Here is a 13482-nt window from a genome sequence, read left to right as displayed (position 1 = left end):
AACTACTGTTCTTTCTATGAGATTATTTTAGATTTCTAGGTTTTAAAATATCAAATGATTTTATATTTCTATCTAAATCTTGGCACAGCCTATCTAAACACTAGCAGCATCTGGGATGAACATTTGTTAGAAAAATATCTGCCAGTTGAGTCTTGTCAGAGATGGCTCTACAAAACAAAGCTGCCATTGAGAAACACTGGGCTGGCTTCCCTGTAACAGCTGCAATTAGTCTGTTATCACAATCAGATCGTGGGCCCAAGGATCAGTGATCCAGCTCGGTCAAGGTCAAGGAGCTGGGGAGGCATCCTCTCAGGTGGAGTGATATTACCCGGACAGGCATTTTTTTTTGGGTGGGGGGGTTGACACTGGAAGATCTCTATCATTTGCTGCTACTACCGCATCAAAGACTTGTGAGAGACAACAACAAAAACAGACCAGTAATAACAAAGACGTTAACTGGAGACAGTAGAACAAGTGAAATTTAATCCTGGGTCTAGATCCTGGGACAACATTATCCTCTCAAGGTGGGGGCAAGGGGACTGGGAAAAGAGAGGATGAGAAGATGAATGAAAAACAGTAATGTGGTATTCCAGGAATATTAGAGCCAGCTTAAGTACTGTACAGGTTGTATGTTTTAAATTTACTGTTTATTGTTATGCTGCACTTTGTCCATTATATTTCATCCCATGCATAATTTAGCCTGCACATGCCGAAAATGAGTTAACTCTCCTATCTGTCTAAAGCTTCTGTGATCTGAATTTTAGTCTAAGTTATCTTCCTCGTTACCACTATAACCAGTGCACACAGTTTTGAGAGGGATTTGCAGCAAATAAACATAAGGCAGCAATGAAAATACTAGCCAGGTGCAATAACTCACAAAAATGAAGACATAATGCTGTAGGACCCACTTACCAAAACCAAAAATCACTTTGAAATGACCATAATATCCATCTTTACATCAAGTGAGTTGATTTACTAACAATGATGCACAAAGAGCCAATTGAAATTTTTTAAATTTTCCACACAAGGTAAATTTTAAGTGAATGTATTTGTCAATTTCAAATTTCCCCTATGAAGATATTTGCATAGCAGAAGGATGTGTTCCTGAGAAATGCATTACTGTTTGAAGATGTAGGAAAAACAAGTAGAAAGGTAATTTACAAATGCAATGTTTGTACAAGTTAAAAATACTTCAAGGAGAAGGGAAGGATTTTAATAGAGATTTGGCTGGAGGTTTGAATTTGGATGTAATAATGCAAGCCTATGTATGGTTAGAAGTAGAAAGCTGATTTAAGGTCTTCTAAAATTTGTATCATTTAGGACTAAATTTGTGTCCTTTAGGGCTGAAAGTTCACAATCAACTGAATTAGTCTCAAAATTGATATCCGAAACAGCAACAGCTTCATACAGTTTACTTCTGTTTCTATTCAGTGTTTAGAATTCTATTCGATTGCACTACTGACTTCAAGAAATAACAAATAAAACAGTGTTTCCTACCTTCCAGGCTTTATTCTAAACTCTTAGAACTGCCTATGAAAGTGCTTTAAGAGATTGTTTTCTGAAATTGTTTAACACTTCTTTAAACACAATCTTATGAAATGATTACCATTCAACTATCCCCATTTTATTGATGAAAAAACAAGGCATAAAGAGAGATTATAACTTGTGGTGAAGCCAGATTTAAATTCCCAAGCCTGATCTCTAATCACTACCCTGAGTTTCAAGTAAGCCATCTGCATTAATTTCATTAATTACAATAAAAGTGACAAGCTGGGAAATTTTGTTTTCATGCCCCTGCACCTCCCCTCTCATTCCCATTCCCCGCCCCCAAAGAAAATTTCCTAGCCTTCTGTTTCTCTATGGTAAGCCGCAGCACAGGCCAAAACTGAAGTTGCTTAAAGCACACTATTTTTAGATGGTCTTAAACCACAAGCCCACACTGAGGGGAGTATCCTAGGAGGAGAGAAGAGGGGTGGTCTTCAGAGGACAGCAAGTAAACAAAAATGGTGAGGGAGAATGGGGAGAAAAATTCAAGATACAGAGGAAGGGAGTCTGCAGGGTCGTGAGGAGCTGGGCACACAGCCTGTTCTTCCACAACCAACCCGAAGGCACGGGCTGTCAAAGGAAAAGGCTGCTTATGAGGCTAAGGAGCTCAGGCAGGCACACCTGTATCCAAGGCAGCCCCAGGAACTCTGGAGTGCCTGCCTCGCTGAGACCCCGGAAGATCAGGCAAGAATCACACCAGCAGGGACCAGTGCTGGCTAAAGATGGAGAATGGGCAGCCTGTCTACCCTACTGGACCACACAGGACCTCTCTCTTAGGGTGAAGATAGGAGGAAAGGGAGGGGAGGAGGGAGTCCTGGAATCCTAGCAATGTCTGGTATTTCTATCCAACAGGGTAAGCTTAGAAATTTAGAAGTGGACCGAATTTCAATCCAAGAAAATAAACAACTGATGTACATAGCAGTGTATTTCTCACCTACTCTAATCTCGGGGTGAAACTCATAGCTACAACATAAGTAGACCCTAGATTACGCATGTACTAATAATTTAGTCTTAAAAGGTGAAGATTTAAAAAAAAAAAAAAGTAGTACGTATCTAAAACTTAAAAAAAAAAAAAAAAGAAAGAAAGAAACTTGAATGTGAACTTAATCTACTATCTGCATTTTTTTTTAAGTGACATGGAGGGTACAGAACCCCAGTCATGGACACAGGTTGTCAAAAAGGCCTAGTTCATCTCTTAGGCCACATCATTTTTTAGGACTTCATGTAAAGAGTTCATAGATGTTCAGAGACTGACTGAAACCCACCTGACCCGATTTCAAGTTCTAGCTAAACCTTACAAGCCATGCAACTTGGAGCAAATCAGCGGGCCTCTCTAGGTCCCAAATTACTCATTGGTAAAATGGGACTACTAATGCTAACCTTTCAGGGTTGTTGTGAAAACAAATGAGATAATGTATATAACATAACCAGTGTAGTATGGCACAGAGCAAACACTCAATAAAGGTAGCTCTTTTGAACAAAATATGTGAAACAGCTGGGCCAGAGGCCCGGGAGAGCCCTGGGGCTTGAAACTGGAGAGCATGTAGACCTTCCAAAGGATTAACATTATGTCTTTATTTAAACTGCTAAACACTAAACACTAAAAACACTGCTAAACAAATATTTCTTAATTCTAGCTTTAGCTCCTGGGTTATAAATTTATAATCCCTAGTGTCAGTACTGGTACGCCACGTGGCACTGATTCAATGAATGGATGGATGGATGGATGGATGGGTGGGTGGCTGGGTGGGTGGCTGAGTGGGTGGAAAAGAGGGAATGAAAAGAGGAAGGGAGGGAAGGGGGGGAAGAGGGAAGAAGAGATAGATGGTCAGAAGGATAGATGGATAAATGGACGGATGCATGCATGCAGGGAGGGATAAAAGATGTGTACGTGCCATTTGGTCCAATTCTGTTGTTAGAAGTTATGAAATACAGTAATTTTTTTATCCAGCTACCTGGCTTGCCGCTGAACCCCGATCTTTTGCCGGCAACCTAGTCTGTACACATGGTCACCTCCTCTAATGACTTAGGCAACTATGCTGCACTGTAACTTCAATGAAATAGACCTACATACCCCTGAAGTTATTACTGAAGCAAGAGACTACAGGGCTCTAAAACTCTAAACAGCAAAAAATAAATAACTTCTATTTTCTTTCCAGTTCCAATACAGCCTCCAAAATATACCTTCCAGATTTTTATACTGTGGGCAGTTAGGATGTTCTGATCATATAATTCATCTGTATGTCTGCAGAATAATGTAGTTTTTGGAAAAAAAACAAACTTCCTTTTCTCCCAGGTATTATATATGAGATTGTAGGGATTTGTGGTAGGATGGATTTCCTGTAGTTCCTAACAAGCTTTTAAAAAACTGAAATAGTTGGAAAAATTTTTTAAATTTAGAAATGTTTAAATTTAAACATCCAAATGAGGTGAATAACTGGAAAAGAAAACTCACAAGATCTGGTAATCCTGGACATCAGGGTGACTACATTGCACAACCAACCACCGGAGGCAGAGGCACAACTACACTACAATGTAAATGGAGCCGCAAAGGATGTGCAGTGTATAGCAGGTACAACCTGCCAGGCAGATATTCCTCTGAGGCAATTAAAGGCTAAGTCAAAACATTCACTTTTAGATTGAGCCTGTGCTCCCCAGTGCCTCCCAGACCCCACAGTTCCTAATTTATTTCTTGTTCCATTTGTTTATATTTCCTGCCTGGCCCCTGAGGCATTTTAGTTTACATTCTCTGCATTACATTTCTTTCCCTTCTGGCTATCTGACAAAGTGGTTGGGCAGAAGTAAAGATGGGCTCTCTGTTTTAACCTTTTAATGTCGTAGAGCCAATTTTTTTGTACTCAAGCACGTATGACAAATAATGACAATAGTTTAAAAGAATGATGAAGGTATTACCTACTTCTTATTATGTGATTAATAAAAGTTAAGCCCCTTAAAACTGGGTTACAAATAAGTGTAATTTTATATTACTATTGCAATAATTTCATGTATTTGTTAAAATATCAAGAACAGAATACAGAATATCTCTGATGCAAAATTCATCAAAAATACAAATATGTCTTCATATTTTCAGCACATTTCAATATAGTGTGACACATTTTTTTAAAATTAACAACGCTTAGCTTCTCAACAGAGAGATAAGTATGATTTTGAATTATGAATGTATTTATTGTTCTACCCCTGACTTGATTCTTAACTAGCATCTTTTTTTCTCTGTCTTATCCACAGACTAAAACCTTTCTAGGGAGAGACTACTGTCATAAATATCATTGTATAATGCAGTTAATGGTTAAGCTTATTTAGAAAAGTCCTTAGTCATTAGAATGTTGTTGGAGAAAGTAACATAAAACTCACTTAATAAGACAGAAATGTTAGCTTTCCTTAAATAATACATGGAATAAGTTAGATTTTTTTTATTTTTAGATTTTAAAGACATTCACTTTGAATGGCAATGTTTCATTCCTTGAAAATAAACTGATAAAGATAATCTTTAATTTCTTCAAAGAGATTATGGTAGTTACCTACCAACTCTTTAAACTTTGTTTAGTGATCTGACTATAGAAAAACTGACAGATTATTTATTGAAGATGGCATAAATCTAGGGGCATGGCAATTTATATGAAAGCCAAAAGATTAAATTCTGGGAATCTCCAGAAACCTATGTACTTTGAGAAAAAAGTTTTAATCTTACAAAAGGTAAGAGAAACATATAAAATATAAGAGAGATTTTCTCCTCCGAATGCAATAAGTAACTTACAGATCAAAAGGATTTAATTTGTATTCTAAAATGGACAATCTGCATTTTGATAGATCCTATTTCATGAGTACTAATATTTTATCCATGGTGCCTAAGGCACATGTTAGTCTAATTCATAGAACACTCCTGATACTCCAATTCATTGAATGCTGCTACAGATTCTACGTATGGATGGCCAGCTTTCAGAGATGCACTGTATAAAAAGTTGTGGTTTGTAGTAAAAACTAATGTGAATATAATTTATTCTTTTGTTCATGATTAAAAAAATAAATGATCACATGCCCTCATGGCATTATGAACCTAATGCATTTAAATACTGTCAATAGGGCGCCTGGGTGGCTCAGTGGGTTAAGCCGCTGCCTTCGGCTCAGGTCATGATCTCAGGGTCCTGGGATCGAGTCCCGCATCGGGCTCTCTGCTCGGCAGGAAGCCTGCTTCCCTCTCTCTCTCTCTCTGCCTGCCTCTCCATCTACTTGTGATTTCTCTCTGTCGAATAAATAAATAAAATCTTTAAAAAAAAAAAAATACTGTCAATATAGGGTAATATATTAATGATGCTGGACCTCTGACCTACACACCTCGTCATTAATTTATTAATTAGTAAGATAAAATCATCTTATTAAATAAGTCTCTGAAGCCATGGTAATTATTTTAGAAAGGTTAAGAGGGAAAGAGGAAAATGGGATTAGAGTCTCTGGCTAGTTGAATTCCAGATGATGAGAAGTTTAATGTGTATTTTCTGAGATAATGTGTTTTTTTCCAGATTCTAGTAAGTTTAATATGTATTTCTTCCTCTGCATGAAGAGCAGAAATAATAAATTTTTGAGTAATTAAATGACGATTAATGTTTCTAAATTTTATACCCTTGTGGAGAGCTCTAGAGTATGTTTATGTGACTAAGTTGAAATCAACTGAAATCACAAATGGGTAACTCAATAGTAGATGTAAACTTCCCTGGGCACTTAGGACTATTTCAATATTACCTCAGGAGCAAATGATTTTAGGCAATCTACTGATTGGTACAAATAAGAGTACTCTTTATGAGCTCTGGAACACAGAGCCAGTTTTGTTTATTCTCCACCTCAAAAACAAAAAGGCTGAACAATAAAAATCAAAACTGGAAGGGTCATTTCATCAAATTCAAATTTACTCTATGGAATCATGAAGGCAAAGGGGTCTTACAGCAGGAAAGTATCATAAAATAGCTTGACAGACATACAACAGTGTTGAGGAAAGAGGAAAAAAAAAAAGAGAGAGAACTGTATTTCAATTCCAAATTACACAAACAAAAATAAATCTAGAGAACATCACACTGATCTTTCATTCACTTCTCATTAAGCTAAAATTCTCAGTTTTTAAGGAAAATCACATGAGATACCTCAGGTCAGTTTCCACTGTGGACCACCTTACCTTTCACCTTATCTATGGCTAACAGCAAATTATTGGGGGTGTGGCTTATCTGCTCTACCAGCACAAATCCCTGCAGCTCATCAGATTTGTTCATGAACAAGCTCAGACCCCTTACCTGGTGGGAGAAATGCTGTATGTTGTTGCAACTGCATGTTGGCTAGAGCCTGTTGGTACTGGAAAATACCAGTGTTAAAGACTGCGGTGGCACCGTTGGTTTTTTCAAGAGCAGGCCTCTTTGGTAATGGGGGAAGTACAGCTTGAGGAATTCCCTGTTTAGTGAATGAGTATAAAAAACAAATACCAGTAAAAAGAGAAAAAGAAAAAAGAAATATCAGTTGAAGGCTAAAATTGTTAGGAAGCATGAGCAAGCAAGCAGCAGAGCACTGAACTATCCAGGGTGGGGGAAAAATCCAATCAACAAAAATGAAAGGAAAAAAAAAAAGCAAGATAAAAGCTTTAAAAGAAGCATTATTTTTGTCCAAAAAAAACCACAAAAAACAAAAAACAAACAAAAAAACCCCGAACCAATCCAAACAAAAAAAGAAAAACCCCTCTAGGACAAGATCACATGTTATAATGTGTTAAAGTGTTTTAAGTCCCATAATGCTTCAGGCTTTCTGTGAGAAGCCACTGATTTGGGGAAAGAAGAAAAGCTGCACTGCGAGCTCCATGAGGACTGACGAGTATAAGCAATGTTAATAGTTAATTGTACAGAGTGACTGAAACAGGTAAAATAAAAACTAATCCCACTCTGCTCCTCCCCCACCAGACCTATCTAGACATGCAAATGTCCCAGAGCATGCAAGTTTTTTTTTTTCTTAAACACTGAACTATAAATATTAAAAAATAAATAATTCTATCACTAAAGCCATGCTAACCAAACAGGTACATAAATATACAGTCATAAATACATTTTTAATGTCCTTAAAGTATTTCACTAGAACATTCTACAATGTAGTTAAACTGAATGTGGGCTGCTGGGCTTTTGGAATCTTTCATGGTATGATATCCGTCCAGGTACTTATAGTATAGTCTTTCCACTAATTTTGTCAGGAAACCACACTCAGTTTTTCATTGTACTTTACAATTTTATAACAGAAAAAGGAATATATATTTTTAAATTGATTAAAAAAAAAAAAACTTGTATCTACAATAAAGCTACATGCCAAGCTAAAAGGTGAAAGGTCATAGTACCAGGTCAAAGGTTGCCTCGAGGGGTCGCTTCAGTGATTTGACAGCCGACTGAGTCTTAATTAGCAGGCAGCGAGCACATGATGGCAATGGGCCAGTGGGGTTCAAGCGCATTAACATAAACAGCAAGCAGAGGTGCATCATGGGGGCAGCAGTGCATTTTTGGGTAGGTGAGAAAAAACAAATAAAAAAACAAATCATCGGAATGCCATATACAACGAATAACAAGACTAAGCATGCACAATAAAGGCACTACTGAGTTGTTATTGGGAGGATAACTCCTCTTTGTAGTTAATTACAAACAAGATACTCTAACGGAAAAAAAAAAAAAAAAAAGAGTGAAAGGAAGAGAGGAGGAGAGAGTCTGCCTTCTGTATTTTTGCTCAAGTATCCGTAAACACAGAAAAGACCTCTCTCGTGATTATTTTACTGTGCTGTCAAATACCACACAGTATGTTTTATGAATATTTTCATGATTAAGTCATATATTTATGTAAAAAAAAAAGGACAACATTAAAACAGCTAAGCAAAGAACAAAGAATGGACTCATTAAAATCAGCTATTAGATCACATTAAAATTTACCTTAAGAATATAGGTATCTGCTCTAAAAGATCCAATCTCTAACTCCTTGAGTGCTGCTGTCTGTCTTTCTTTCTGTATGATGGCATAGTCAAGCTTCTCTAGTTTGACAATTAAGTCTATGCCACAATATTATGTAAGACAATCTAGAGAGCATACTGTTGAAAATCTGGTGGCTAATCCTCAGAACAACTTTGCTTAAGCAATCCTCCTAAATAGTTCCAGATTATGTTATTGTTAAAAGCAAGATATATGTAGAGTCTTGATGTGCAAAAGAACACACCGAAGGGGAACAATGGCTGATTAGATGGCACACAGAAAAATAAGAGGACCGAAAATGGCAATATCGTTAAGTTGAAAGGAGACAGGTGTTCTTTACAAAGCGGGAATTTCAGAACCCTATATCCAGAATAAGACAGAGTATTAAGAGTTAGGCCAAGGGCAGGAGCAATTGGAACCATTTGAGGAGTTACCCTCACATCTGTGAATGGTAACCTCATTACGTATTGTCTGGGATACCTGAACAAACATATCTTCAGCAAAAAAAGTAAAAAAATAAAAAGTAAAAAATTAAAAAAATTTTTTTAAGGTTAATAAATGAATAGCTTGTAGTCAGAGATAGTGATTCACTTTGCTTGACTGACTGCTAACAGAGACAGAGCTGAGGTCGCTACTCACCATGGCAGCTGCGGTGGCTGCAGCCTGAGCCGCTGCAGCCTGGTTGACCTGGTATTGGGCAGCCTTGATCTTGGCTTGCAGATGTGCGGGAGGATGAAAGTATTTGCACTTTTCCCGGGAGCATCTCCCTTTGATGTAATCCATACACACGGTGACTGTGTTGTCATTGGTGTCAATCATTGTGCTGTCAGCAGGATGAGCAAACCGACAATCGTTTTCTCCTCTGTTGCAATTGCCTCGCTGGTACTCTCGACATACCTATGAGGTCATTAAGCGCAGGGGGCTCAGTCAACGTGGGCGAAGAGAATCCTTCTGAAGATTTTTAACTTAAAGTGTGTGCAAGACTGGTGGTAGAAGCCCACACTTGAGAAGAGGGAGAAGATCATTTGCAAAAAAAAAAAAAACAACACCAAATAACCTTGAGGAGCTCTTCATTGAGTACACAAGTTATAACCCCATTTTTAGTAGAACTTCCATGAGAAAGAAAATGCATTTTTTGTTCTAATTATGATATAACATCTAATTTCAATTAGGGGAAAAAACTAATTAAAATTAGTAACTTTACACTGAAGAGACCTGGCAGGCCCCACTTTAACCAAGTGATCAAAATTAATAACACCAGGAAGAAGACATAATGGCATCATGTACCCATTGATAGGACACACCAAGAAGAAGGCTACCACATCACTTCCGTTGTATGACTGCCGAGACTGCATAACCTGAATTTAATCATAAGAAAACATCAGACAAACTGAAATGGGGGAATGTTTTACAAAACAACTAATCAATACTCTCCCCCAAAGTGTCAAAGCCACGAAAGGCAAAGGATGATAAGGCACTGCCACAGAGTGAACGGTCCCGGGGTGGGAGAAAGGATCCTGGGAGAGCAGCTGGTGAAATCTGACTGAGGTCTGTATTTGGTTAATTGCAGAATATCACAGAACTTGCTTTGTAAGTGATGACACAGTGGTACGAGTGGTTAGTATTTAGGTAAACTGATTGGGTGGACAGGCAGACTATTTTTATAACTTCTGTGCTAATCTGAAATTATTTACAGGTAAAAGTATAAAAAGTAAAATCTGACAGCTTTTTAGTAAAATGTTTCCACGAGTTGTGTTCCTGATCATTAGAGATTCACTTGGTAGTTACATGAAGCAGATGGAAAAAGATTAATTTTTGTTACTATCTGCTTTATATCTGTTAATTCTGGATGGCGTCCCTGGGGAAAGGGTGAAAATGGATCAGTTCTCATGTGTCTGCTCAATTTTGACTCTTAACTATTGAAGTTTGTCATGATGGCTGCTCAAAGCAAGAGGTTAACAGCACCTTCTTCACTTGGGGTAGTTTGACCTTTTTACCACAAGAGGGCCATCTAAAACACAGAATGTCTTTTTAATATTTCCATGCTCCTACTTTGTGCTTCAAGGGAAGTTTTTGTTTTTCACATATCTTTTCAAAAAATGAGAAAATATGCAGAACCTAAGCACTTTATTTTGGAGCACAACAAGAAAGAGAAACGGGAACCCTGTTGTGATTTTAAAAGCACAGGTTTTCTTGGCATTTGTGAACGTGAAATGATCACACTCAATTCTAGGTACTTTCACCCATTATACCCACATCCCATTACTGAGCAAAGCGTTTCCTTTTAAGAAGAATGCTATAATTTATATCATGCTACATCTGAAAATGAGCACTGTAAATGACCCCTTGAACTACTTTTTAAACCTCAAGCTAGCTGAAGCCTTGTGTTCCATATAACAGCAATGAACTGACTTTATTCATCACCTCATTCACTTTATTTAATTTACAAAAAGTTACTGAACAAATACTACAGGCCAGATACTCTGAGAGATATTAAGAATCTCAAGATGACTTAAGAACTTACAGAGACCCTCTTGCTTTTTTTTTTTTTTTTTTCCACTGCATCTGTCTTCTCAAACAGAAGAAAACAAGGCTAACTGGGTTTTTATAATTTGAAAAGTGGAGGTGATCAAAGCTGTTCCCCTGAACTAGCATCCTCCATTCTGGCTGAGCACTGGAAATAGCTGTGGAGCTTTCTACACCACAAATTCCCAGTCCCTAACCAACACTTAACTGGATTAGGCTTAACAAAACAACCAGGAGGAGAGAGACACACTTAGCTGAGAACAAAAACTTCTCATGTACGTATATGAAATTTAAGCTGAATTTATACTATCGTATGAACAAAACGCCACCTTTGCGTTGAGTCAGTGCAGTGTCCTGCAATAAGAAACTATATGAATGCATATTTCTGCGGTTAGTTCTCTAGTAATTCTGCTTTCTTGAGCATGCTCACGAAGGAACTAGCAACAGACAGGCTGACACCCTGTCTGTCAATTTACCTTACTCTTTGCCTCATGGACAAGAAAGATCTGAGAGCAGCCTATTTGTGGGCTCTTTTAGAACTATTAAAATCTAAGATTTGGTATTTTCTAAAAAACAACTATGACAGTGCCTGATGCCAGACATTTGAGTATCATTCTCCTAAAATACAACTTGAGTGCTGGGCTTTTGACTTTTTGTTTCTCTGTCTCAACATTCTTTTCACTTTCAATGATATAAACTGAGATTCAGAATGCATACAAATGGTCATTCTAATACACATTTCTCATTCCTCTCCTTCTGCTTCATGCATGTGAGCTGGTGGTTCCTGTAGGTTAAGGACCAGTTAATTGTAATTTTCTACTGTTTCCTCTTTTGCAAGATGCAATTCAGGAGAATTCAAAATGTATTTAAGGGGACCGGTAAGTAGGAATCCACTTAGAATTTGTCCTAAAACCAGCCTTTTCGAAGGTTCAAAGGATTGAGTCAACTAGTTTGGCATGACTAGCACCATAGACTTTATTTCCCATTAAGCTTGAGCTATATGAGACTTTAAAAAAGGAATACTGGATAATCAATAATTTTATCAAAGTGTCCACAGCATTAGTGGCCATGAGTGTACAAGCTAATGCCAAGAATTATCTGTATTTTCAATTTAAAAAGGATTATAATCTCCACAGTTTAAAATTCTGGTGATTATGGGTAATGATCTTAGCTGACTGTATAGTTCAGTTCCCAAGACAGCTATCTGACGATATCTGTTATCTAATAATTTGGTCTGCCTAGACTTCAGACACCCATGTCAGCTACCTCAGAGGATTTCTGTTAAGATCAAATGGGAATTGTCTTTGAAATCTAAAAGGCAGAACCTCTCACTACCATTAGTCCAGAGAACAAGCATATAGATAGTATAGCTAAGAGTTTGCCACTTTACCTCATGTAGTTAAAAATATGAATAAATAAATCTGAATATATAGGAATGGTCAACTGAAAACAACAACAACAAACCTTCCATTAAATCTACTTCCAGGTCTTCAGTTAGTCATTCCTATGAATGAATGTATAAATCAACAGGCTCATCAATATGCCAAAATGCTGAAACCTATAGTTATTTTTATTATTTTTTCTAGATAAATGAAGATAGGGAAGTTGGGGAAATAGATAAATAGATAAATGAAGATAAGGAAATAGCTTTAAGTTGAAGGAAGAAAGGAGTGGCAGAACAGCAAAAATGAGTGGCTAAGCTTAGTAATTACTGTATTTCAAACAACTTACAACTTTACAGCTCTTTCCTCCCCAAACAAAACTCCAACTAGCCACAGAAAATCATAACTGATGGACTAGACATTTCAAAGGGGATATGACAACACTGAAAGGAGTTATTCTAAAGTTTTATGACAGATAAAAAAAATAAACTACAGAGACCTGTGTGCTTGAAACTTGTCATATTTTAGTAATGTTCTAAAGAAATTAAAGTAGACAAGCTGTAGCTAAACACCTTCCACAAAAATACAAAATGAAAATAATCCTATCAATAAGCTTCTCTCATTAAAAGCATCTGCTTTTCTAATCTTATTTTGAATCAAATGACTTTTCTACGAAATAGATCATGACAAATCTGTGAAACTCCTATAAAGATCTCAAGCTAGACATGCCTTCTACTATTACTCGAATCCTCATTTAGCTTTTAATGCTCTTTTTTTATGTCCTAAAACCAGCCTTTTCGAAGGTTCAAAGGATTGAGTCAACTAGTTTGGCATGACTAGCACCATAGACTTTATTTCAAGTCCATACTGTTTTATGCCTGCATGCGAAAAGTCACCAGACTTTTCTGTGTCCATAAGGAAAAGAAGCGATCAGCATCCAATGGCTTAAATTAGGTACTCGTGTCATGATTATGTCAGTAGAATAAGACTTCCAGCCCAAGAATAATCTATTTTAAAAACAAACCAACTCCAAC

The 13482-nt window shown here is 37.2% G+C and overlaps 1 protein-coding gene across 30 annotated transcripts in view; it reads right to left on the bottom strand.

Annotated features, from left to right (window-relative positions):
• The window catches only part of MBNL1 (muscleblind like splicing regulator 1), a 199373-nt gene that overhangs the window by 11609 nt on the left and 174282 nt on the right, over nucleotides 1-13482 (bottom strand). For 18 of the 30 annotated variants that reach the window (XM_082743381.1, XM_082743387.1, XM_082743388.1 and 15 more), the window contains 3 exons: nucleotides 9180-9437; nucleotides 7925-7978; nucleotides 6846-6999 (listed from right to left, as the gene is read on the bottom strand). In XM_082743381.1, coding sequence (XP_082599507.1) covers nucleotides 6846-6999; nucleotides 7925-7978; nucleotides 9180-9437 — 466 coding nt within the window. The remainder of the gene's footprint in view (nucleotides 1-6845; nucleotides 7000-7924; nucleotides 7979-9179; nucleotides 9438-13482) is intronic. The other 12 variants (XM_082743373.1, XM_082743375.1, XM_082743401.1 and 9 more) reach the window with 1 other exon arrangement.

This window comes from Mustela nivalis, assembly GCF_964662115.1.
Source record: "Mustela nivalis genome assembly, chromosome: 1".
In the NCBI taxonomy this organism is placed as follows: domain Eukaryota; kingdom Metazoa; phylum Chordata; class Mammalia; order Carnivora; family Mustelidae; genus Mustela; species Mustela nivalis.
The sequence above is the reverse complement of the archived record's forward strand: the minus strand, read 5'-3'. Positions and strand labels throughout refer to the sequence as shown.